Source organism: Atractosteus spatula, chromosome 18 (assembly GCF_055471065.1).
Source record: "Atractosteus spatula isolate fAtrSpa1 chromosome 18, fAtrSpa1.hap1, whole genome shotgun sequence".
NCBI lineage: Eukaryota > Metazoa > Chordata > Actinopteri > Semionotiformes > Lepisosteidae > Atractosteus > Atractosteus spatula.
The window spans coordinates 4,806,888-4,834,877 of NC_142723.1; the positions used below are offsets into that span (position 1 = coordinate 4,806,888).

Sequence of the window (27,990 nt, forward strand, 5' to 3'; positions counted from 1 at the left end):
ACATGAAGCAGAACTGCAGTTTGTTAAATGTGTGGAACTAATAAAGCAGGGGAATTTTCCAGCTAGATACTGTTTTTTAATACTCTTTCTTTTCCTTTTTTCTTACTTTCTCCTTCAAGTCATGCCTAAAAGAAAAATATGTTATTCAGAAAACTCTAACAAACAGCCGAGGCATCCGGTGATGGAAAATGCAAGGTTGCTACGGGGAAGAAGGATATCCCTGGTGGAGGTATAGTTGGAATTCCAGTCTAAGCTTTCTGATACCAAATCTATTTTTTCTGTACTTGTAGGCTTGGTCCACTTTACTTTCATTTTATTGCAAAGGAATTTATACAGACCATGAAAAGATGTTTGTCGCATGCAACTTCAGCCACGTCCGTTATTTTTTTTTAGAAAATGACAAACTTTGTAACGGACGAACTGCCGTTCGCCAGGACACTCTAATCGCCAGTCACTGATAGCAGCATGTTTGACCCTGTTGAACGTGAATTTGAGCCGTGTGCTTTTCACCGGGTTGCTGTCTGGTGCGATTCTGTCCCACTTGTTATGTCGTGCCCTTGCAAGCATGAGCCCCTTTCCTGACTGCAATGTTGTCACGTCGGGACGAGCATGCAGGAAGGGCAGCAACTGAGGTCACAGCACTTGCTCAGCATAGAGCCAAGCAGTCAGATTATTTACAGTACGAGTCCCGTGACCAAAAGATATACCTGCCCAACACAAGTGTGAGCCTGGTCAGTACCTGGATGGGAGACCTCCTGGGAAAGCTAAGGTTGCTGCTGGAAGAGATGTTAGTGGGGCCAGAGGGTCCTACTGCCCCCAGTACAGTGATGGGGACACTATACTGTAAAAAAGGCACCATCTTTTGGTTGAGATGTAAAACTGAGGTCCTAACTCTCCATGGCCATTTAAAATCCCTGGGTGTTTCTCATGAAGAGTAGGGGTGTATCCCTGCTGTCCTGGCCAAATTTTCCCCTATCCTTTACCAGTCATGGCCTCATAATAAGCCTCCATCTATGAATTGGCTTCATCACTCTGCTCTCCTCTCCACTGATCGCTGGTGTGTGGGGAAAGTACTGGTGCACTTTGGCTGCTGTCTCATCATCTGGTTGGATACTGCAAATTGGTGGTGGTGGAGGAGAGCCCCCATTACCTGTAAGGGCACTTTGAGTGGAGTACAATACAAGTGTAAGGAATTATTAACATTGTTGCTGTTGTACATGTGCCCCACATTTACTGATGTCCATCAGGGTGGTCTGCGCAGTAGCTCGAGTCATCTGCCAATGAGTTGACTGTAGCACTTTCAGACTTTCACCAACCCACAGCTGAGGCCTTCTTCAAGCAGAGAGGTGGCACAAAGAGGGTTCTCTTCATACGTAGAGAATGTTGTCTCCTATCGGCGATATGCAAGAGTCACTCAAGCGCCGTGGTGGGTTATTAATGGGTAATTAATCAAAATCATATCAATTTTTCCTCACAGTTGGTACTTGAATTGTGATGTTTCTGTTAATGCTCATGTATTATGAACTAACTGAAATACCCAGGGTTCACTCTTATCCCAGGATGGACATGTACTGTAACTTCTGCTGTTCTTACCTCTCTGTACTCTGACTTCACTTGAATGAATTATTCACTGAGTGAACCAACTGTTTTTTCTTACCACAGTTTATAGGACTTAAGTTATACTGTAGCTGCTTTCTTTATAGGTTAAGAAACCTGAAGTTAAAAAATTAAACATGTTGTCTGTTTCCTTGGACTGGAAAAGTCTCAACTACCCACGATTAAGAACATACAGTAGGATGGAATGCGCCGACACTTGGTTTCATTCCCAAATATTTTTTTTTTCCCTTTTTCAAAAGGGGGAACCCTTTCTTACCTAAATGTCCATCTTGTTTTTTTTTCTCAGATGCATGAATTGATTAAGCAGGAAGCAAATGCTGTTTCAAAACTGTCTGAGAGTAAGATGGAGGAGCTGATGGAACGAATTCAAAAGGTCAACTGCAGGCCCACTCATGAGATTCTGATCGACAAGATGCAAGTCAGTGTTTTGGTTTATGTTTAAGGTCTTCCTCTGCAGCTGATGCATATGAAAACTAACGCTGCACATGAAACACTGCAAAAGCATCTCTTACTCAAGCCTGTATGAACCCCACAGTTTCATAATACATTCATTAAAATGGCTTGTATTGCAAGTGGATAGCAGGGGGGGGCACAACTCACATCTTGGAGAGCCTGAAGGGTTCTGGTTTTCTCTCCTTCTGAGCCCTTTGTTACCTACTGTAGCTTTTTTTAGCTTAACTAGACAAATGCACACTGGCAGTCTGCAAGAGGAAGTTTGTCCAGAGCTTTACAAATCCTTAATACCAGCAAGAAAATCATTCTTTAGTGGAGTTTCTCAAAAGAGTATCTGTGAGCATTGGAATTTTTTTTTCCTGTTGCTTTCATGTAATCTTATCTGTTAGGATGTAGGCTGTAACCTGGGTCCCGTAGGACTTGAGTGCTTCACTTTGAGGTCTCTGTTCCTTAGACGTTTAGAAGTCATTTAGCCTAATTAAGATGGCAATACGTTTCATGGGCTCAATTGGAATGAAAGCCAAAAAATCCTATAACTCTAGAATCTGGATAGTTCAAAGGCAAACAATTATTTTGCAGTTAGGTGCTCTGGAACACCATTTTCTGACGACTTTCATTTCTAGGCTAAAATTAACAGAATAAAGAAGAGGTTGCAAGATGCTCTGTCTGCTGTGATCAGAACGCGATCAGTTAATACTACAGTTCCACCAGCCTTTGTTCCAGACAAGGTAGTTGTTTTTTTTTCCAGAACTGTAAATGACCATAACCCTAAACCATTGTTCCATGTCACAACGGAGTTTGAAACCAAACAAAGCTTTAAAGACCCATCACAGATGATTTCACAGACATTGTTTTTTAGACTCTGGACTAAAGTAATGGTATGACCAAAATCTCAAGGAGGAGAAATGAAAGAATGTGCGAACACGGACTCTTTTTGAAGGCTTTATTGTAAGCAAAATAAGGGCTGACTTTAACGTACAAATCTCTGAATTGGGTCATTTCAAGTCTTTTTTTTTAATTATTATTGCCTAACAAACCCCTTTTGAAATGGGGTGGGAACTGACACTGGTTAATAAACTACTAAATCGATTTCAGTCCTAGGTCCCTAGTCGGTGAACTACACCTTTCTTTCATGTGCTTTAGGATGTGCCTGGTATTTTGACCTCTCTCAATCTGTTGTACCTCAGCAGGTCAGCAGCAACCTCTCTGCACCCAGCACCCTGGATCACTGTGTCCCCTGCATTGGCTCTGCACAAGCCTTGGTGTCCCAGGCCAGTGGGACAAGTCCCACCAGTAGCCCTGACTGCATCACAATTTCAGGGTATTTCAGAACCCCCTTTGTTTTCAGCTTGAGGTTCCAGTCTAAACATTTTGTTTCAAGCTGCCATTCTGAAAGATGTATTGCTATGCATGTACTGTATTGTCTTAACACTCTTGTATGTCATTTTGGATATTGCAAACTAATCAGAAAACAATGCCAAAATGCTAATTTATCATTCCTAACCCACTGTGATATTCTAGAGGGACTTTGACTGTTTTGTAAGCTCTAAATTGGCTTTATTTAGTGAAAGCTGATTGGGCACAAGTGATGAGCTGATTTAACCTGTTGAATGTAAAGTGTGGTGAAAACCAAAAGAAAAAAAGCAGAAGGGACCCATATGTTTCTCTTCTCAACAGAACAGTGCCTTTATGCCAGTGGTTTGTTGGAGGCTGAGCTAAGTCGGCACACTTGCTTGCTATCTGTTGTCTTCATAGCCAGGAATTTGTAACCTGACAAGATGTTACAGTCTGGTAACGATCAGCCACACTCTGGGTGACCAAGAGTCACAACTCTTTACCTCACTAAAAGTGACACATCGTCATCCTTTATCTTCATTTCTGCACTCCCAGTTCCATGGAATTATAGGTGCCAGGTCCGGAAACGTGCACATCAGCTATTCAGGTTTAAGTAAGGAGCTATAGAACACAAATACAATTTTTTTTTATTTTCTCTGGAAAATAATCTTGGTTATGACCTCTGACCTATCGTAAAGGTCAAATGAAACACTGTCATAATGCTTTATAGAGCCAAAGTCGGGGCACCTAGGGGAAAGACAATCGAATGTGTGGAGCACAAACAAACTCCACACAGATAACATCCCAGGGCCCCAGTGCTGTGTTACACTCTACAGATAAACCTATCTCATAAATTGTTTGAGGTTTAAAATCCTGTTAGCTATTTCCCTCACACACACCCCCACCACCACCCCTGGTGTGCCTTTTAAGAAAAAAAAATGGTTTCTTTAGGGCTGCTCATAAGCATTGCAGTTTAGCATGAGAAATATTTTACAAATAGACTGCAGTGCCATCTACTGTATGTATGAAGAGTGTTTAATTTGTAACGAAACCTTCTGGTAATCTATCAATCTTTTAAATCTTTAATACATTTTCACCTGGTTCCTGTAAGTTCTTAAGCAGAGACAAAAGGATTAATAGCCTTTTAGGGTGACTCTTAAATATTTAATAACCAGTGAGGGTTACTGTATTCCTTAGTAGTGCATTAGTTACCGTACAGAGCATTCTCTCCATACCCTCTTATGTTTCACACTCGGAAAAGCTGCTTAAATTTTGGAAGGGATTACAATTAACTAACTTTTTGTTCTTTCATTATAACCTTCTCCCTCTTAATTTTACTCTGTATTAGAAATACAATATTAATTGCTGCTAATTGTAATGTAATGCCTCAGACTTTCTTGGCATGTATGGTATGATGGTTTTGATTTAAAACCCTCAACTGCTGTACTTTTGTAAGGTACCTTAACACAACTATATAATATACTCTCTTCCTGTAGCTTGATGATAGATTAAGCTCCCAAATCACTGATTTAACACATCAGGTATTTAACTTATTTTATATTTTACTTTAGGACTCCTAAAGCTCAAAAGCATAGCCGTACATCCTGTGAGACCGTATCAGCAGAGTGTGTAGTAGCAGTGGACTCGGATTCAGGTAATTTTTTTTTGTATACCTGCTTTGTCTGAGAATTGCAGTGTATCTGAGTGTTTCTTATAGATATTGATCTGTGCCCTCATGTTTTTAGTTCTGATTAGGTCTTAAAATGATTGACATTAAGGCCTTGTAAGTCAACTTCTATACCTTTTCCATTTTAGTCTTTTAACTATTTAACTAGGGTAATTCAATAAATCAATTCCTTCACATTTCTGCCACTTTACACTCATTTCCTTACAGCTGAGTTTTCATAGCAGGTTCATTTGAGGCATTGGTGTTCAATGGTACTGTATAGATGGAATGCTCATTGTAGCAGATGTGGAGCATGTTTTTGGAGTTTATCCTCTGGTCTGGTTTCCCCTTAAAGTTTAGCAGTGCAAAAGCAACTTTTCACAAATAAATTCAAAAGTAAAAGAAACCAAGCCAGTTGGCTAGTACCTGATGCTCTTTTTTTCTTGGTCAATTCACTTGAAGTGTTGTAAAATACTGAGCACCATTATTTCAGCACTTGTAAAGGCAGGCATTTTAATCTCCATTTGTTGGAGGGGGGGGGGAGTTTGAAATGAAGCTCTCTTAATTAGGGTGTAGAAATGAGTCATTCTTTAAAGGGAGGGAAATCGATCTACCTGCATAAAAGTGTCTGATTCAGGTGATGTACTGAACAGCGGAAGAAATGTATCATTTTAGTCATGTGTATTTTTAACACGTAGATGGGGTACAAGTGATGAGGTGATTTAACCTGATGAAAGGAATCCAAATGTCCCACTTATCAAAATTGCATCACCTTGGGTTGACTTGCCTGCAGTGGAGTCGCATCTCTTTAGCGGTGAATCAAGAATTTGACCACCCTGACCCCTGAACATTGGCAAGTGTGTGCACATGCTAACTAATCTGTGCAGCAGACTAATTGATAGGGGAAGATCAATGGTAATCATCTAGTGAGGGGTATTTAGTTGGACTTTATATATATATATAGTGATGTATGGCAACCTGTGGGCATGTTACTACACTGATCCAGTCTTGGGACCTCACTGCTCCCCTTCCTGACATGACAACACCAAGCTGCTGTTGGACAAGCAGCAGGATGGCTGTTGTGTAAAATGAGAACCGTTACACTGTGGATGCTGGTTTTGCCAGTTTTGAGCCCCATTAAACATGTGGGGATGAGTTGGAGCATCTAGGGCTCAGAGACCTTTGAACAGGCACATGCTTATCCAGGCTCTTCGAGAGGAAGGGAGATGGACTCCCACGAAGACAACATCTGCCATCTGGTGCAAAGCAGGCAACACAGATGTGCAGCTTGTATTGTTATAGTTACATGCTATACTAGGAGCCTGGAACTTGGATCTCCTGTTGCTTAACACTCTTGATGACAAATGTTTAATCAATATAATGAATTTAACAATGTCATAACTATATAATACAACACCAGTGCACCTGATACAGAAAAGAATTGTGAATTTGTTGCAGTTCTAAGTGATGCTTTTCATACATGCTATCCATATTGTCCATTTGCTGGATTTACTAGCATTCTGGCCTGTTTGTTGCCTTTTGCAATCTGACTCTTAACAGATTCACAGCTTTCGGAGGGCAGCAGATCTGTGGTATCAAGTTTCATCTGCCTTTTTTTTTTAACTGCTTTTTATCCACAGAAAAGGAGAATGAGGTTATGTTTTGTGGAGTTATACCAAGTAAAAGGCTGACTGGGAGTGTTGCGCAGAAGCAGCTAGTTGTAGTTTTTTGGAATTGCTCTTCCCCGAGTTGTGGATATTCTTAGAGATTGTTTTAAGATGTTGTATACCTTTACAATATTATCCTCTTTCAACTCTTCAGTTGTTTGTGGGGTTTTTTTTTTCTAACGCCCTTTTTTTTCCCGGAAAGGCATGGAGAAGCAGTGACTTGGGGTTCACAGATTTCACAGCTGAAACTGTAGCAGGTACTTTGGGGGTTCTTCCCACAGTTCTGATGTTCTTTCAAACTACAACTTGACTGCAATACACTGCTTTATTATTTCATTAATATTGTAGTTTGTTAGGTATTAAATACCACTCATAATCGCTGCAGAAAAAAATGTCATGTATGAGTCCTGTCATTTTAATAATCTCAAGTATTGAAGTAAAAAGGGATCTCAACACCCACCCATTTTCATGAAAGTCAGTTAGAATATGTTGGTTCTGCATATGTAAGTTTCATGTGCTTGTGTTTATTTTCTTAATGTGCCCATTTGCCAGCTGACTCAATGCAAGCAAGTAACGCAGAATCTACAGGGATGTTCCAGATCGAACTCCAAGTATGTTCCTTTGAAGCCTCACTTTCAGTAGTTGTGTTGGTAGCATGCACATGCATGGGACTGGGATAAATGCACAAATACTGCGGCACTGCAAAAAAAGGACTTATGCAATCGATAACCGAGGTAAACCTTGGTGATGAAACCTTGATGCTTCTAAAAAAACTTGTCGGATGTCCTGGCAAACTGCAGTCATTTCATTGGGTGTTCTGAATCTGCTGGCATTACTGTCTGTAGGAAATGGAAGAGAAACTCATCCTTGCAAGGGTGACGAAGCACCCAAGAGTTCTTTACACGTGTTGTAACCTGAGAGCAGCTCAACTGGAAGGCCAATGACGAAGACCCTAACTGTGAAATGGCATCAAAGCAGAATCTGTGCTTTCGGCACTTAATCGGCTTCTCCCGCGATAACCACAAGCAAATTCCACATAAAAACCAGCAGGCTCTTCTAAAAATGCGTAGTATCCTAGTGATTAGATGTTTTGAATTTTTTTGTTTGAAAGTCATTAAATGCTGACCTGTTGGGCTTTTGTTTCAGGACTATGCTGGGAGACCAGATCCTTTACCTTCAGACCAAGCCCCTGAAGCTGCTCCTTCTAAGCCTATTCAGTGTAATATGGAGTGTTTTTCTTTTTAACTGGAGCATCTCTTGCTGGCGATCCTCACAGTTTAAATTTAGTCAATTCAAAGAGTATCAGTGCTGTATCTTTATTTAAGCCAGCAATCCTTAGAAGCTGCAGAGGTGCTAAAGGTGGAGCTCAGTTTTGGTACATTTTTATGTACCTTTTAAAGTGGCTTTAACTCAAGCTCTACTTGTTTAACAGAACTGTGCTGTCTTACCTTCACTAAAACCTTTACTTTTATCTGCAGCACGTACCATGTTCCCAGAAAGACTGAAGGCATGTAGTGTGAACTCCACTGTGACACAGGAATTAACAGCTCAGGTAATGATTGCTGCTGGAGATGTACTGCATACATAAAACAAAAAAAAAAAGGAGCACAAATGTGATTTTGGCAGGTTTAAAGCCATTGAGGTTATGGCTTTACACTTAATGAATCCGTTCTTTACAGAAAGATACTTTACTGCTATGGTTATTATTGCAGACTTCAGAGTACTTGGTATCGGCTGTGACATCATATCCAGAAACAGCAGGTTTACCAGATCAGCCTATCAAGGCTGCTGCTGATGGCTCTACTCACCAGGGTAAGTCTGAAAGTTGTTTAAATTTTATCAGCTATTTTGTGTCTTTTTATATTTAAACACTTATGTAAATCTTGATCAGCAGGATGTGGGCAGCCCTCAGCCCCAGGGAACAGCGAAGCAAATGCTTCAAGGTTCACAGTAGCTAATTTACTTCCATTTCAGGTAATTGCTAGTCTGTTAAACTGTTCCAGTGATGTATTGCATACTGTATTCAGTATGAAGTTGCTTTGTACTTTGGGCTCCATTAACGCATTGAAATGCACTCTTGTATTTTACAGGATCCTTTGCAATCTCAATTCCCTCCCCTTCCTGAGACTGCATTTCCCCTGAATCTGCCTTCCACAGCTGCGAGGACAAATTTGCCTCAAAAGCTGGAGCTGAAAGTGGCTAGAATCAGGCACCCCAGAGGAATAGGTGTGCTGTGGAATGTCGCACAGGTAGACCCCAAAGCTGCTCCAGTTCACAGCTATTATTTATATGTTCTTCATGAAGACCTGAATGGCTGTATGTCAAGTTGGAAGAATATCGGGATAATATCGGCCTTGCCACTACCGATGGCTTGTAAGCTGAATCGGTGTGCCCCACAAAGGAGGTATTACTTTGCAATCGTTGGAAAGGATATTTATGGGCGCTGTGGACCATACAGTGAAATATGCTCAGTCACTATTCACGATATGTGAATGAGTGTGTGAAACTACACACCGCACAATCATATTAAACATGTATGTTAAAATTGTTTAAATTCTCTAAAACAAAAGATTGCTATCCCCTTATGTTAAACTTTAAGTAGTGAAGAAGAAGAAGTTTATTTTTATTTGATCTTGTCTGACTTAATTAGCTTCACTTTACAAAGCCCTTTCAGTTTAACATGGGATCTTTTTTGGTTGTTTCTTGAGGCTTTGTACCTTTTGAATTTTATCTGTTATTAATCATTTTTGGAAAGGTTTATTTAAATGATCATAAAGCCAATGTAGATTTATAATGAAAATCCCTGGCTGTAGGTTTCTAGAAAGTTGGGATTACCATTTGAAGTGTTACTGTATAACTTCAGTTTGTGTGGGGGAATTGCATCTCAGTGTGAGTGTAGCAATTTCCTTATACAGTACATTACCTGAATTACTTACAATTTCTATTATTCTTGCTTAGAAAAGCTGAAGATGAGAATACCAAATCAGGGTCTATTGTACTGGCATTTGTTCAATCTTAAAATCATTCAATAATCTATTTACTAGAGCTAGTTCCATACTTTCCTTAAGTTGTGCAGTCAAGTGGAGGCAAAGTTTTAAATTTTGATCTGCAAGTTTGCAAAGGAATCCAGATCTATTCATCTTTCCATTAAAATAAGCACAGGTATTAAATGGACTGCTCTCCAATATAAATGAAGTTACAGAGTACACCCCGGAGTGTGGGGATAGTCATTATTAACACAACTACAGATGGTGGTTTTTACCCATTTGTGCTCTTTATTCAAGTGTTCGGAAGATATATTTGAAAGCCCATGAAAAGGAAGAGATGGGGGGGAAAAATACACATAGATTGTTTCACAATGGCTTCTGAGGAAGGTTAGAACACCAGGTGAAAACCTTTTACATATTACTGTAGTTTCAGACCCATAACCCAGTTACTGTTGGACTCGCTCTGCGACAACAAATCATGCATGTTTGAGAGAATTCTCTACCTGTTATTCTTATTACTGTTGTAGTGAATGGTATTTAATTAGAGCTACTCCTCCTCTACAACCAATGCAAAAAGAACCCAGCAAAACCAGTAAAGATCTTGAACCTCTGCTCAAACTAATTAGGAAATTGTAACTGTTTTGGAAACAGAAGTCCAATGCCCAAACTAAGTTCCACTCTTTGTTGCAAGTTTTTGTATTCATGGTGGTAACATTCACCTTTGGAACTTGTTGGCAATTTACACTCTAGTGATAGTCAACTCAAAGGAGTGAAATCTGTTTTTGAAATGGCTAAGCACAGGGATTGTTTACAACAACAGCCAGGGTTATGGCCCTGCTTTGGATTCTGGTATGTCCCTATCACATCTTTAATTACAACAGATTGGGCACTACAAGGATGGTCTACCTGAACTCCATTCCTTAGTAATAATAGAGCCTTAAGGTTTGCATTGCATCCTCACCTTTTTAATGGGTTTACTAAAACAATGTAATTTTCTTCTAGATCGAAAGTAGGTAATTTATAGAAAGACAAAGCCTGGAGCCAAAGAAATTTAAGGGCAGGAGCTGAAGAGTATTGCTGTAGTTTTCTTATTTCTTCCGAGCTGCCAGAGATCATTTATGCTCCCTCAGGACCTGAAGGTCTTCTGCTTTCCACTGCAATTGAGCTCTTGAATACTTAATAGAATCTACTGGGTTGCAACTTGCTTAAATTACCACTGTGGCCAGGTTCTGTTGTGAGAGTTTTAAAGTTCCCACTCACCCTGTGCATTCAGGGGTCTCCAGGACCACTGCTGTGTCGTGGTAGCTTACAGATGGATTCAGATTCTACCTTGTTCCAATTTGTTTTTACTGTTCTGCTTAGATTTCTTAACCAGTTTGTTCCTGTGAAGAGGTAACAGAAAAATGGGGTTGGAGCTATGGTACTCATTCTCTGATTATGCTTTTCTGAAGAATTCTGTATTGCTTCTCATTAGAGCTGAAAGTTATTTTAAATTAGAAAGCAGAAAATAGATATAGGCTTCTAAAACATCCAGTACTTTATTTCAGGCATAGAAATGTGTACATGACAATGGTAAATGTTTTGCAAGAAAGGTAAAATCCAATCTTAACAACATTTAAGAGATTTTTTTTAATGTAAAAATACACTTCAGTTGATCCATGTACACGCTGAACCTTGTCCAGGATTCTATGTCAGATTCTGCTGCAAAAATCCACATTTGAATCAGTTTTAAGACCCAAAGCATGAAAAGCTGCCTTTATCATTTAATTCCAAATATAAAAGTCCTTTGGTATATATCAATACATTTACTTTGTACATATTATAGTAAAAAAAACTCAAGCAAATAACACTTCATTAAAGAGGATCAACAGCAGAAGAATGTCTTAAGTATAAAATAAATACAGCTTCAGTTTTACTTTGGCCTTATTCAGAATTGCATGCTGTTTTACCACTTAAAGGAAAAAAAAACTTGTTTACTAAGAAACCCAAATATAATTATCTCAACTGCTGTGGAGGTTAAATTCCATCTATGTCAAATAAAAGTGAAATTTCATGTTTTAAACTATTCCAAGATTAAGTCAAATACCTTTTCGAATGAAGCAGTGCTCTTATTTTTTTTTATGGAACACAAACAACCGAACCAAAGTGCTCCCATTCAAACGGAATCAAACTGGCATTTGGCGGGTTTGGCAGAAGAACAGGGCTTCCCTCTTAGAGCACAGATAGCGATTTGGATGGGTCCTGTGATTTGGTCCTGTGATCAAAGCCTACCATGCAAAATATGGTTTGTTTTACACCATTACAGTGATAAACATTTTGTTGAAGAGTCACAATCCCTCTCACAGGAAAAAAAAAACACTCAAGTTTTAGTACATTGAAAACCCAGGACTAATAACCCTCCCCCTTTTAATCTCAAAATACAAAAACTTAAATTTACATGGTTTACTTTCAAGTTAACTTCATGCTCTGCAAGTGTGTCGACATGTTTGCTCCTTTGAGGTTTATTAATGGTTTGCACAAAGATTTTTCTTAAATCCAGAAACATGTCTCCCCAATTGTACTAAAGGCTGGTGCTTGATTGCTACTGGTTAAACAAAAATCAGAAAATGGGGTGGCAGTCGTTCAATGTTAGTGAGATTAAAAAAAAAAGGCAATTTCACAACTTGAAAGCATCAAGTGCAAGACGTCTTAGCTTTACAGCTGTCTAGTGGTTTAAACATTAAATAGATGTCTTTTAAATGAAGCCTATTTAATTTGTTTTCAAGTCTACACACCCTGACAGAACTCCAACTATTAAACCTTTTTATCACAGCATACACGGGTTTCACCAAGAATAGGGTTAACGTTAATATACTCCTCCGAACAAAAAAAGGGTTAGAATTTCTACACATATATAATACCATTCCTAGTTCTAGATAGGTTTCCAGTATGCTACTGTTAATAATTCTTTTACAGTCTTAGTATTTCTTGGTATTTTTTGCTAAACCATATTAAAAATAAGATTATATACAAAATGTATCCCATCAGCTCTGGTTTCGTGTGGGGGCAGTTGCAGGAAGACCAGGGGCTGTTCTCATTCATTTGCGCTTCCTCAAAACCAGATACATCAAGCCACTGACGAGGGTGAGTGGAAAAGCAATCCAGGCTAAAACAAAGGAGTAGCCATAGTCGCCCTTGCTCAGGCTATCTTCGTGGAAGCTGTCATGCTGAGCCGCATAAATGGACGCTCCGATCATCACACAAAGTGCTTGAAAGACAAAAACGAAAGAACATGAGCACGCGTCGCTCGTTTGGTCCATCGGAACAACACTTTCCACCTGCTGGCAAAATGAACGAATGGCGCTGTTCTACCCTCTTCCAAAGAGTGGAAGCGTAAGGACATTGGCAACGAGGCTAGATTCCCGCTGGAGAGGATAAGGGCTCACTGGTGAAGCAAGGGCAAGGGAAGCAGCGGAGCAGTGGCTCTGTAGCTAAGGATCTGCGCCTGTGGCTGGAAGGTTGCCGGTTCAAATACAGTCCACTCCAATCCTTAAGCCTGCTTAAACCACTGCTACGTTCATTGAAACATTACTTGCCTAAATGAGCAGCTTAGACCACTGGCCAGCAGAGGAATCCTACTCCGTTGGGCTCCTGAGCAAGGCCCTTAACCCCAACTGCTCCAGGAGCGCCGTACAATGGCTGACCCTGTGCTCTGACCCCAGGCTCTCTCCCTATCTGTGTGTCTGCGTGTCTCATGAAGAGCAAGCTGGGGTGTGCGAAAAGATAATTCCTAATGCAAGAAATTGTAAAGGGTTAATAAAGTGATGTTATTAAAGTGATATTATTATTATTCTCTGCTGGGACCCCCCCCCCACCCCCAAGATGGTGACACTTACCAGACAAGAGCTGGATGACGGCAGTGAAGACAAATCGTTCGCCCTGTTTCAGACGGAAGAGCTGCAGGATGAACACGAAGAAGGCCACGCAGCACAGAATGGTGGATAATATCATGGTCGCCTGGACAGCCTGGAGGAAACCTGCATGGGGAAAAAAAAACAATTTCTCCTTCTGAACTAGTTTGATTAAACTGCACCCCTGTTTCTCACCACTCTGTTAGTACCAGTGCTGTCTCTGGATCCTGATTTTGTGGGTGGTAGCTCCAACGTGGAGTCTCATACAACCTTCTAAAGTTGTTTAAGCATCGCTTTATCCTGAGCAATAGGTAAAGACAGCTTCCTGCTACTTTCCAGCTTTAATCTCCCAGTATAAAGGCAAGAGTGTATCCTGGAGCACAAGATGTGTATTGCTATGTAGTTTAATAAAGATAATAGCACGTTGACCTAAAGGAAATGAATTGAAATCAAAGCTTTACAACAAATGTTACCTGCAGCAGCAGTGCTGCTGTCCTTAATCGGTTCACACGTGACATTGCAGATCCTCCACAGATCAGTATAGATGTCTTGGTGTACCCACCAGGCCTGAAGAAATCAAGAAAAATTAGAATTGCTCTGGCCTATTGCAGCCAGAAGGTCACAGAGAACTTTTCACAAAGTCAAAGCTCCCCCTTTTTCAGAAGGAAGAAGTACGATGTGGTGGAAGCTCACTTTTTGATTTATGCTTCAACGAAGGACACCTGCTTGAGTTTCCTTGAAAAAGACAGCAGATTGTGCACTATCCCTGAGCTCACGACACCCTAATGGAATTCACTGTGTCGCAAATCAATGTGTCTGCTCCCCAAATACGAAAACAGTCTGGGCAGAAGATTTCATTTACCTACAGTATTGGAACATAGACAAATACTGTAAATAGGTTGAAGGAGAATACCTAAACTATCCAAAAGAAACGCAACATCCCTCAGAGTAATATCTCTGCACGATAGGCAACGATGCAGAAGAGTGTTTGTGAAAAACTATGCTGCAAGTACAGGCGTTAATTATGCTTCAAAAACTAAGAATCACGTTAGTTCAACTACAGTTTCAAGGGATAGGTAGAAGCTCTAAAACTATTCCTAAAAAGGGAAACAAAAAAACACTGAAAGTAAATTAAACAGTGGGATAATCTCATGTACAGTTAGTGCCTTTTACAGACAGCTTTGAGTTTGACCCTTTGAAAATAATGAATGGTGGTTTGTTTGAAGGTGGACTGCAGAGCAACTGTACAACAGCTACAGTAAAGCATGAGAGTGATCAATCCAGGGGTTGGGCTGTATTTAAGTCAGCATGTCAGGGTGCCATAGTAATCAAAGGTATCCTGAAAGTCAACAGGTACAGATTCTGATCCAGAAGGCTGTTATAGACCAACATTGTCTCCATAATCATTTACAATACTCTATAAACCTGGTATGCAAAATACATATCTTAAAAAGAACTAGAAGAAAGCATTTTGGTCTACTTACATTATTTATGGTTGAAATGAAGAGTAATGTTGCTGAGATTACATGAAACAGGATAATGAAAGCCAATATTACCAACATCGTCACTTAAAAAGGTCAGGTTTGAGATGGAACTGGACCTGTAAAACAAAAATGTTTAAAGATATACAGGGCAAGTATACTGTACTTGTGGGAGAGTGCAAGGACAAGGGGAATTGTCAAATTTAAATACACCTAAATATCAAGAAACAACAATGTAAGAATTGTGCAGTAATAAATATAATGGTAAATATAAATCAATAGATAAATATAACCACTCCCAAATACATTAATTTACAAGTGTGCAGAATATACATTTTGTATTTTAGACTCCAAACCCCCCCCCCCCCCCGTCCTTAGAACATCAAATGTCTTCAATTCAATTTAATAAGTGAACTGGGTCTAAAAATATAAAAAAACAAATTAAAGTGTTTTGTTACTGAACACAGTTTTGTTGTGTTTTGGTTTATGAAGATACATTTTAAGCCTTAATCTGATATAATGTATTAAACAGCACGATTTTGACTTTTTTCACTTAAAAACTACAGCTTTCACTGAGGGTTGCTTCCATAATTAAGGCCCACTTGTTCGCAGTGTTATTTCAGTAGACCTTTTCTGCTCTTCGATGGGAATGCGGCGCTCAAGATTTTTTCTTTGGTCTTATTCAAATACCAAGACAAACAAATTACTTCAGTGCCGACGTTTGTACAACTCTGTGTTGTTACCCCTCCTTTCAAACCTTTTCCAAAAAGCTGTTTTGGAAGCTCAAAAACTGCAGAATCCAATCCAGTTGCACTAGTGTTTTAAGCATTAGTGCAGTGATAAGACTACAGTGTCTGGCCCGAGGCTTGGGTTTAAACCTCCGGACCATAACACATGGAGACAGAAGTGAACAGAAGACACTCCCTCTGATACAACAAAGAAGCAAGCCAACTGAAAAAAAGTAGAAAACTATCAGTGGGAACACAAAAAAAAGAAGAAATGATAGATATGTACACAAACATACAGTCACACAGTTTGGTTTGATGAAAAAGGAATTGAAGGTTTGCTTCTTTGAAAGACGGTGACTTGAAATCTAACATTTTAAATAAAGCTTCCTTCCTTGGACTGGTGAACACAGCAATATAAACCTGTCACTTGAAATAGAGAACTACAGTAGTTTATTTGTACATTTGCGAAGGCAGAGGAAAAACAAACCCACCCTCTAAAACATCCACAGCAGTAGTATTGTGAGTGTACAATTAAGAGGCTGGGTTTACAGCCCAGCTCAGTGCAGCGGTTTCATTCAGCACCTGGTGTTCATTTACTTCACACCACCCACTTGTGCAAGAGAGCAGGGAGAGGGTGTGGACTGCTGGGCCAAGAGTAAATGTGTGAAATCAGTAAAAACTGAAGCAAATGGAAAGAGGAATGAAGAAAAGCAAAAGCAAGAGTTTGGGAGTAATTCACATTGGGTTGTCTGTGGATTAAAATTGGTTATCCCACTAAATGCGCATTTTCCTCTTAAGTATAGGAGTACAAAAGACAGCCAGACAAGTGCTATAATGTGGTTGGACATTAAGGTCTGATTCCCTGCTTTACTTCACTAGACAAAATGGCACATTTCTCCACACATCTTTTGAAATTGCAAACCCAGTAACATTTTCTCCAGTGAACTCACCTAGTCATGTTCTTAAGTTCAGTACATAAAAGCTGGCATTCTTGCAAACCTTTGTACGTAATATTCAACATGAATAATTTAAAACTCCAATGTAGGGTGTATGTGGTAAATTGTTAAACTATAAGTTCTCTTGAAAGCACATACATGCAGGGGCTCTAAGCTCCAACAAAAGCATCTTTTCCTCAAACACAAGTAATATCCACTCATTCGTGTACAGTTTTTATAATCTTGCAGTGAAGCTGACAACTTCATTTTCGCCCCTAATTATATCTTGCGCACAAAAAATTCAGAACAGCTATCGAAGTTGATTTAAAACAACTTATGCAGACATCTTTTGTGTTTGCATTCACTGAGCACTGGCTGCAAAATGTCAGTCGGCATTCCATCTTTCTAAAAAAAAAAAAATCCTGTGCTTTCCGCCAAAAGGAACACTTGGTTTCACAAACTGGAAAGGAGTTTGCCGAGAATGTTACAGAGTGTGTTTTAAAAAATGGGTGGGTGAAATAACAGAAGATCTGGACGCTTTTCTGCCTCCATCAGCAGAATGTTCCACTGGGAAACTCCAGTGGGGACCTGTGGTGAATCTGGGATTATGTGTTTTTTTCCCCCTCTAAAGTAAGAGAATTTAAATTCCGTTGACAAAACGCCCGTTTTGAAGAGGGAGATTCCGGAATACAGGTTAATGATCGAAAAGAGCAAGATTTTGGTAAAACAAACAGGAGCAGATGAAATTGCCCCTCACAAAAGCCAACTGACTGAAACGGGAAGCCTGATCTAATTTACCTACTGGATGTCATAAAATGAAGACATGCAAAACAAAAGAAGAAACAATAAATGGGCAAGACTCCTGCAGTGATATTTGCATACTGGCAATATGGAAGATGATCATCACGAGGGGCCTGCAGGGTTAATGAGCAAAGAACTCCTTTGTCACAGACGCACTACGCCGTGCTGATAGCATTTGCAACCTGCACTGCACAGAATATGAGCAGTTCACCTCCACAGTTGGGCACTCCTAGTCCCAGTTTACTCCCAGTACATTCAAAGTAGGCTCTGGCTTGCTGTGACCCTCACCAGGATGAGACGCTTAACAGCAATGATTTTTTTTTTATCCTTTGCTGATGTTCTAACATCATGGCCTCCTAATAATCCCCATCTATGAATTGGCTTCATCACTCTGCTCTCCTCCACACTGAGAGCTGGTGTGTGGGGAGCGTTCTGGTGCACTATGGCTGCCGTCGCATCATCCAGGTGGGGCTGCACACTGGTGGTGGTTGAGGGGAGTCCCCATTACCTGTAAAGCGCTTTGAGTGGAGTGTCCAGAAAAGCACTATATAAGTAAGCAATTATTATTATTAATCTCCTGCTATACAGACATTGAGACCTAATGCAAGTGCTCCTGTGAAGATCACTGGGCATTTATAACGCACAAACCTACTACACAGCCTTCCTGCATGAAATTCTTTTCATAACGAGAAAGGTGGCATCTGCTCTATTCTGCTTCCCACTGCTCTTTCAACATTGTAATCCATTACACGAGCCCCAGTTTAACAGCACTAGTATGTTTTTATTGTCACTGAAGCTTGAGAATCCCAGTTCACAGTCATAAAAATGCTGATAGATCTACCAGCAACTTACACAAGTTTTGCTTCCAGGAGCAGTAGGCTCACTCATTCCACTGCTAGTGCATGTTAGCTTTCCTTCCCTTAACATCTGCTCTGCAGCTGTTCTGATAAAAGTTATTACAGCCTTTGACTCCAACTTATAATGGGGTTGGGGGTGGGGGGGCCGCAGGGCCTGTTAAAGTCAGTGTGGAATAGAACATAAAACATTTTAACATTTGTCTTGGATTCTGGTGTATGCACCCTATACTGCAAGGGGGTAGTATATGTGAAATCCTGTGGGTTAATAATGATACTCAACCTTGCCTCACAGCCCTCAAGTTTCTAGTGTCTATAAAACATTTCATTAAAATCACATTGCAAATTAATTGCAGTCAGCTTTTTAAGGCTGTTTTCTCTCCGCCCTTCAGGCTGCTTAAGCACCAAACAGCTTGTGCCCAATCATCTTGGTAGGATGGAAAATGCTGACTTGGATTACATTTTTAATGTCACTTTTCATAAAACAAAAGCCGCAGTCTCCAGCATACCTCTAAATTTCCAAACCAGCCTTTGCTGAAAACAGACATTTCAACTGTGGAACAAATGATCGAAATGTGGAAAAAGCTCAGTGTGACTGTGTGATGTTCCTTCAGTGGCTTTTAATAAAACCGCTCGCAGAACTCTCCCCACAGTCTGTTAAATAAGTGAGGCTTCAAGCTGTAAAATTACTTTTTTTTTCTGACATTTGTCTTTTTATTTGATTTCTCTTCTCCCCAAGGGCCTCACAGGAAAGCTTTAACCCTTTCAAGCACAACGGCAAGACGTCGGAGACAACGGACAGGCAGAAATCCAGACTGAACATTTGTAGGAAATCTTACTACTCCACTCACCATCCACCTCCTGAGTGCCCACAGCGGGACCTGCCAGTATATCCATACCCTCTTCCACACTCTAGCATCCCAAGAATAAAAATATCAGGAATACTCTACGGAGCCTCAGTCTTCTGCATCTGTGAGTGTTTATATTAGTGTAATCCCCAGTCACTTTAAAAAGGCCACAGCATTCTGTCAAGAATCTGAGGGTTAACTCAGTCGGGTCAGGATTTCCCAAAGCGTAACCAGTTCTAAGATTCTGTGGACAACATTTAAGTCATTCGGGGGCCGAAGGCAGAAAGCAGGAAAGCCACACAGGATATGGACTCCATTTCCACCTCAAATTGGGAGCTACGCTAAAAGTGGAAAAGCCACTACTTCACCTTATCGAATATAAATAACAAATAATTATATCAGTAACTGCTCCACTCTCCGAGACGTTCAGAGAATAAGACATCTGGGCAAGTGAAAGCATTTTCGGTGCTTTCTCCGAGTTTAATAAGGACTTTTCCTTTTAAAATAGACCCCAAGTCTGCAGCCCAATAAAATCCATAGCAAAAAACAACAATCCTCCTTTCTACTCCCAATTGAAAGGGGTAGATTTTGTGATGTCTCAGTTGCTCCAAGACGAGATAAATTGTGTTTCCATATGTTAGTGACCGGTTACTTTAAGCTGAAAAGGCCTCGTATGGATTTCTCATCTACACGCATATGTGTTGGAAAAATCAGAAGGTGGATTTGCAAAGATGAATTTGAAAGCTCTCCTGGGATATGGAGGCTGTCTACAAGACAGAAACTTACATTCCTTCCCTCTGCTTTCATGAAATGCAGCAAGCAGCAGAGACACTGTTTACAGTGGCCACAAAGGAAAAGCAAAAATCCAAACTCTACTGCAAAAGCAAAACTTGACTCTTCCTTGAATTCAATGCTGTATTTACTACGGAGATTGAGTCAACCTAAAAGCAAGCATGGGACTACCAGTAAAATCACAGGTGACAATACCAAGCAAAATCACGATATGACATAGATCACACACTTGTATGATTTTTCACTGTAACACCCATAATGACATAGGTGTGGTGTATTTATACAAGTCTAACATTCAGCAGTGTTTGACCTGGTTGCTGGGTGAACAGATATTATGTGTCACTTATTAAAGCTCCTGATTTACAGATGGGTGAATATCCTTTATAAATATTCCCAGCTTGCAGCTGGGTTATTGTCCCTGGTGCTTAAAGATCCTGTGGAGTAATATACAGTATATGGATCTTTATGGACTTGGAGTTTTATGTAACACTTGAAATAGCAGCCCTTTAAGCTATCACACTGAAACAGCTTGTGTTCATTCTGAAGGTGGAACAGCAATCACTGAACTAACGATGATATAGCTGTTCGGTTCAAATCGACGGGACATGACAAATAACCCTGATAAAACAGACTTCAAAGCACTAAGCAGCGTAAACAAGAGGAGACAAATACAGCAGAGGAAAAGTGAACAAAACCTTGGCAATTCAGGCAGCTCAGCAGAAGGAAAAGCAAGGAAGCTCACTAATCTCTTCCCATGCAAAAACACTTAAAAGATAATGAAGTGGTTTGACAGAAGTGCATCAAAATTAACAATGGGTTATCCTGCAGTTTGAATGCAATGCAAAAGTAATGTACCAGGAAAAAACATGAATGGATTGTCCAAAACCAAGAAGACCAAAAGGCAAAAAGGCTGCAGAAACCATTCAACTCATTGAAAAACACACACAAAATGTCACGAAACAGGGGGGTCCAACAGCACGGACACGGAGTGGGATCAAGCAAAGCAAGATTTGTGCAAAGTTGGGAAATACAGAAAGAATACCTGTAAATTCAGAGGTAAAGTTCTTTCGAACGGTATTAACACTAAACTACAGTGGAACTTGAAAGAAGAAAATGCAAAACTATCTCTTAAGTTTCTTGAGCCACGAACGTTTCAATCAAACAGCTTTTCACACATGACTTTTCAGAAACTGTCAAGACCGTTGGTTCCTCGTATCAGACGGAGGCTTTTTCCCCCCCACAGTACCACGGTCCTGCATTTACACTGCTGTATTTATGTCACAGAGGAGCACACAGAGCACAAAGACAGCATTCATGTGTCTGCAGGCACAGTGGCCGTCAGACACTCACACACAACAATTTTCACATCTCTATCGCAAAAGTACAATTCTGGCTCTGTCCAAATTAGAGTGAGCACATGAAAGCCGTTTGTTAGCACACCAAAAGAAAATAACTAGAACCGATTTTGGCTCCGTCGGCATGAACTTTTTATATAATGGTCGGGTGAGAAGGCCGACAGGCCTCAGTGGATCAGCCTAATGAGAAGCGCCACTTTTGCTTGTGTAGAACACTGCATGTCCAGGGGTTTTATTTTATTTTATTCTTAAAAAGCCTAATGCAAAAACCAACTTCTTCGCTGGCACGCGTCCAGGGCTGCATTATAATACAATGAGTTCAACAAAGGCCTGCAACAGGAACAAAGTGTCATGAGCCAGACACCGCCCACCAGCCATCTCAGCCCAGCCCCGCGGCAAACAGCCAAAGCAAAAGGAGAAATTTCCTGCAGCTGGATAGTCTCTCCATTTCTAGCATGCAAAGTAAATCTTCACTTGGAAATCTGGCACTAAATGAACAATGAATTTCCAACAACTTGAACTTAGAGCCCAGGGTCTATCACAATGGCACGACATGTGGAAATGATACCAAATGTGCCCAACGCTACTGTGTTGATGGGCGCAGACAAGAAACTGCTCCCATCCAAGGGAATCCTAATCTGTCAGACAGGAGCTACAGCTGCTTTGTTGACTCAGTTGACTCAGGTTCCACATCATCACAGATAAACCATCATAGTTGATCCTGCCTTGCTGGCACAGCGGGCACCGTGCTGCTCACCCACCATGCCCATCGTGGCCCTGAAGATCCCTGTGCCAGGGGATGGAGAGTCAGCTTCCACTCCCTCCACAGCAAACAGGCAGCCCCCTCCACACAGTCAAGTGAGCCGAGTGATTTCGGCTACTCTGAACATACAGTACTCCCTAAAACTGACCTGTATTTAAATACACGTAAATGGTCAGGACTGGCAGCTTACTGAAATAAAGAAACTAACCTCAGAACACTGGACTTCTCTGGTCTTTTCTTATTTCTGGAACAAAGGGGGAAAGACCCATCACAGGCTTAGAGCCATATGCTGTTTATATGCTGTTTTTCCACATTCACTCCAAAATAGTAACCGTGAAGCGAAATAACGAATAATAGATTCTCAGCCCTTCGTTGAGGAACACCCCTATTTAGAGCAGCCGTCCTGTCAGCGGTCATCAGAATTCACGAGTGGCAAATAGGTTTTTCAAAGAGCGGCAACAGAACCGTTTCGAATCTGGGAGAAACCATTTGCGTGCACGCTCATGTTCCGCGTGACTGGCGCTTGGCCAAATCGACATGCGGAACCTGTGGAAAGACAACAGGAACTGCGGAAGAGCCTGTAACGATTCTCTTCACCGACATTTAATTACCGTTAAAAAGAGAAAAAACAAAAATAGCAGTACTGGCACCAGGTGCCAAGCTGTGGCAGGGTGCACCTCTGTGATTTGCTCCTCGCCTGTCAAGAAAGTATCGGCTGATATTACAGCATAGGATTCATTCTGCATTTAGCTTTAATACAATCATGGTGTTACCAGCTGAGTACAATAAGACCTTTTGACTTCTACCTGTATTACGCTGACCGAGTGCATCAGTGCTCTAGAGCTTCCTGTTCCTGACAAGTCTGTCTGTAGGACTTGACTCTTGTTCTAGCTTGTAAGTGTTCTGTTAGCAATTATGAACATAATATAATCATTCTTACTTGACTTTTAGGGGGGCATTGCTTTCTGAATCAGTCCTCTGCACTACAGCCCCTTACATCTGTTTAAATCCTTTCAACCCTGCTGTGCTTAAAGCATTTTGACAAAGAACTCAACTGATTTTCAACTTTCATCTCCCAGACAAACTGCTGTAAAGCCAGACACAAAACCGAAAACCTCAGGTGTTCCAGCCTGTTTTTTTTTTACAAAGAAAGAATTACAAAGACATTCCTCAGGTGAGGGCCGTGAAGTGTAAATAATGCCTCTAATCCACTGAATATTACAAGGCCCTTTTCCGCTCTTTGATTTATGATTTTTAAAAATGAGACCTTGATCTCTGTCTGCAAAACTGAAGACTTTTGTTACCTTTTACATCTGTGTATGCACATACAGCTCTTAATATTACTTAAAAAAAAATAAACGGCCTTTTCTTTTTTTAAAAGCACCAAGGCAATTTGTTTCGGGTCTACATTCTCCCTTTGTTAAGTTTCGCTTCGGTGGAGTACACAATAATAAAAAGCAGAAATGAATAAGAGTCAATGAAGGCCCTCACAAGCACAGAGATAATGTATGGCGTGCTTCAGAGAAGGATTAAGAACATATAAACAAGTCCCCCAGCTCTCAATCAATAATAATTGAATTACTGTGGGTTTGATCTTTGTTCTGTTATTTCATTCTAGGTTTTCATTAGCTTTACCATTAAGTAAAATGCCTCTTAGCTGATATAGGACTTTCTTCTTTACTTTAATAAATACCTCAACAAGAAAACAAAGGCAGATTCTCTTATTCCTCTTAAGGCAATTAGGAACAGAGCCCCTCTCTGCAGGCTGTACCCATTATCGATTACAGAACATCAATTTCTAGCATAGGAGAGGCTGCACATCCCAAGAGTCTCTGTATTTTCTTTTGCACGCTTACAGACTATTGATCATTGACAGAAACTGTATGTTTGTTTCGCCTCCTCACACAAACACCAGATTTCAGAAGGCCTACTGTATTTGATTGGCAACTGCTTATGTTTACAGTCCTATACATCTTCAAGCCATATGTGCCCATATCTGCTTAGTAGTCTCTGCACTAGTTCTGACCCTCAGCACCCCACCCCCGTTGCTCTGTGGTTTAAGCAGCCCTTTCCTGAGAGCAGAGCCTATTTTCCACAGCTACACGTGGCCACTGTGCCACTGCCAGGTTCCCCAGATCCCAGATACCGGAGGCTACTCTCACCAGCTAATTTTACCTTTGGCAGCTTGTAAGAATAAGTTTTATCCTTCTCTAAGAAAAGACAGTCTTACCAATATCAGGGATTGAAAAGCTCCTGACTCAATCTTACAGATACACACTAGCTTGTGACCTCTAGTCTATCTTATTAAACCCAGATGTGCCCTAAAATTCTTAGTTTGAAAAGCAAAGACAAACAGCTATTATATGGACAAACCGAGGAAGAAGGTTTTGTCTGCTTTGAGCCTCTGTTGTATATTATATCCCTAACTATTTTTATTATATTTCTTAAGTTTCTTTTTACTGCGGTTCCATTATTTAAAGTACCTTTGCTATTTTTCTGTTTTCATACTGTTTCAAGTTATGTGCAGCAATTTCATGGTGATTTAATACCTAACACTGCAAAAGAGAGAGGCAAGGGAAATCCTCACCCTCAGATCTGAATTACAATAACTTAAGGTGAAAAACAGAAATAAACGTGTCCGCCTTCCCAGATCTAAAGAGAGTTTGTCTGAAATCCAAAATTAAACAAGTTAATTTAATTTGCAATTCCTTATACACACACTTCCGACATCATCTCCAAAAGCATTGAGAACAAAACACTTTCAATATTCAGCACGAGCAAAATCCATTCTCTGCTTCATACTAAAGCAAGTGAACAAACTAACAGCAGTAATAGTATTCACAAAGTTAGTTTTCAGATTAATTTATGAGATGTGAAAAAATATTTTGTAATATTTCCTGTACCACCTCCTTTTAATGCAAAACATCCATAGAGACAAGTGAAAATTATGGTGCTTTCTAGAGACCTGTCTACAATGAACACATGTCCACAAGAACAGAACCTTCTTAAACTGACTTAGGCAAAACTAAGATTATGCTCATAATCTTCCAACATTAGGTTTTGTATTACTAGTAGATTTCAGTGTTGGTGCAGAGAGTGTTGAAATCTGCCATTGATAAAACTGAGAAAACCTACTTACGCTACAGCATTGTCATTCCAAGTGCACGTTAGGAACACCTGTGTGACTTTACTCCGTTAAGACCCTTGTTCTGCCCAGCTGATGCTGAAATATTGACACATTCCTTTATTATTTTAACAAGATTAGACTAGTGCAAAATCTTACTTATTGGGCAGGGTATGTTCGAAGGTAAGCTTTGGTATGTCCAGAATTCTGCAGCTTGTGTACTAGCAAAAAAAAAAGCTCTATATCAGCATAGAATACACATGTTGTGTAAACTGCACTGGCTCCCTGTGAAATTCCTTGTGGATTTTAAGGTCCTCCTGCTCATATATAAAGCTCTGAACACTCTAACTCTAGGGTAGCTTCAGAACGTAATGCATGAGTACAGTCCAGCTCTTAATCTGAAATCTGGAGATGCTTAGTCCCCTGTCCTGGGATAGGACATAGCCTAGGACATAGGGAACTGGCATGCTTACAGTGGAGAAATATGAATCAATCACCTCTTTTGTGCACTGTACATGAATCACACTTTTAGCTGAGGAAGGAAAAGATGCAAATAAAAACTGAAGTCAGTGGTGTAGAGCAGCCTAGAGCTCTCATCTCCCAGTCTGCTCTGTTTGTGTAGTAACTCCATACCTGACAAATCCGGAAATCCACTACGCTGAGACCTTTTGCAAGGCAAGAAAGCACAACAGGATCCCTGCCCCCAAAGCTTTCCTGTGCAGCACTGGGGAATGGGGCAGAGCAGAGAAGACCAGCTCTCATAACAGTTGCCAACATACGTTGAGAATTAGGAGCTATTCTACAAGTACGGCCAGTGAATTCAACCCTTGGTGTTGCTTAAGTAGCAATGAAAACGTAAGCCAAAAAAAACCCAACAGAAAACGTGTTTTCCTTTAACTTGTTTTTCCTAACTGACATTTGAATTCTGAAATGCCTGTAAAATTAATGTTTAGGGGCTGGCGTGTTCATCATTATGTTAACTGGGTGTGTTGCATTTCCATCCACTTTCACATCAAGCTTTTGAAATCCTAGCACAACTACATAAAAACAAAATCCCGGACTTTTGGGATGGCACGGCATTGTGCACTGTTCAGTTGTGTGCGCAGAAACACAACATGTGCTGTGTTCTACTACTGATATCACACAAGAGTCGGAGACAGTCAGATTGCTACACAACTACTATAGGAGAAGCACACAGGTGGTACACCTGGACCTTTGGGATCGGTTTGGGAATGTGCAAACGGGAGGCACTTGAAAAAGGTTCACAGAATGATTAAGTATGCCACAGTTCTATGTCATCAGGATAAACCATGATATTGCATAATTAGTAACCCCGTTATTTTTAAGGAAGGTGCATTTTTACAACTGCTTGCTGTGGCATAAGAAAGTACAATCGCCATGGTTTATTTTGGTTTCTTGTGTTGCACCTTAGTTTACCATGCTTTATTATAGTAAAGCTGGTGTATTAGGACTTTGTCCTCGGAGATGTTTGCATATACAGCCTCCCCCACCTCCTGGGGATACATGCAAAACTAATGTAAATCTTAATGTAAATATAATAAGACCGTGCACAGAATTGTCTACAACAATGCTACCTCCAAACCATATAAACGTTTCAAATAAGGGTTGTTTTTTCAGCATATCCTCCGAGTCTGAAGCCCACCCTCGTAAATGTTATCTCGAAGCCAAGAAATGAACGGTTCCAACAATCACACCCTCGAAAACATTCTGCAAATCGATACATTCAATACGCGAATAGGGATCCTCTTAATTCCCGCTGACCACAGCGAAAATAAAGGACAGGCTTGTTAGGGTGTATCTGATTTAATTATTAAATAAACTTGCAATAATGTCATCAAAATCTCTCTCGAGACAGGCGAATACAGCATGCACCGCTTGACTGCAACCAGCAGGCGGCGTAACGAGAGGGGGAAAGCAAACATTCTTTAAACTTCAAAACTTTTCTCTAGTTCTGTATCTCCAGAATGAACATAACGAGAGGAGAGGAGAGGAAAAGGGGCTGCAAAAAGAATTATAATCGGACTTTCTGAATAACAACTTCTGGTTTGTCTCTTGCGGATTTTTCCCAGTATAAAACTGATGAGAGAAACTAACTCACATGTATATGCCTGGAGGGGGTCTATATTTACAAAAACACGATTAAGCGCAACCCCCCCAAGGAAAACGCGTTAACTTTGAAATTTGTAGTACAAGTATTACTCTTAGCCTCAGTGTATTAGTTTGCATAACAGCTCCACGGAGTCGGATACGTGAACGGGACAACGCCCCTTTAGTTAACAATATCAGAAAGGAATTCACTAAAACCAAACAATTCGTTTTAGTAAAAAAAACCCTCGTATGCTTTATATGTAAAACTCAGTTTTCTTTATTTTTCTCACTTATCACCGTTGCTAAACTATACATTATTGTAATGCTTAAGTGCTGTATTAAATAGCTTTGAATACAACTTCGTAAACAAGGGGGGGGGGGGGTAATCATTTAGTAAGTGCCTTCCCATCTATATTAAACCCATATGAGTTGAAAGAACACTTACAGAGAAACTTGTCTTGGAAGCAGGTCGATTCAAACTCCGGAGCCAGATGCGGAGACCGAGTGATGCAAGTCCAAACCTGCTTGAATGCAAGTAGTAAGTGGGACTCGACCAGCAGCGCGGATCCCCTCCCATCGCCGGGA

At 40.4% G+C, this 27,990-nt stretch overlaps 2 protein-coding genes across 2 annotated transcripts; one reads left to right on the plus strand and one right to left on the minus strand.

The window, feature by feature from the left end:
• Positions 1–121: 121 nt before the first annotated feature.
• Positions 122–11,790, plus strand: atf7ip2 (activating transcription factor 7 interacting protein 2). Its single transcript, XM_088936290.1, has 13 exons — positions 122–229; positions 1,904–2,035; positions 2,694–2,798; positions 3,258–3,391; positions 4,977–5,059; positions 6,712–6,788; positions 6,941–6,995; positions 7,291–7,349; positions 7,885–7,957; positions 8,217–8,290; positions 8,451–8,550; positions 8,630–8,712; positions 8,829–11,790. Exons 1-13 carry the CDS (start codon positions 122–124, stop codon positions 9,228–9,230), a joined length of 1,485 nt encoding a protein of 494 aa, XP_088792416.1. The 3' UTR covers positions 9,231–11,790.
• Positions 11,240–27,986, minus strand: emp2 (epithelial membrane protein 2). Its single transcript, XM_088936291.1, has 5 exons — positions 27,851–27,986; positions 15,100–15,215; positions 14,089–14,182; positions 13,601–13,741; positions 11,240–12,972 (listed from the first exon to the last, which is right to left on the minus strand). The coding sequence occupies exons 2-5, from the start codon at positions 15,175–15,177 to the stop codon at positions 12,803–12,805; spliced, it is 483 nt and encodes a 160-aa protein (XP_088792417.1). The 5' UTR covers positions 15,178–15,215; positions 27,851–27,986; the 3' UTR covers positions 11,240–12,802.
• Positions 27,987–27,990: the final 4 nt, after the last annotated feature.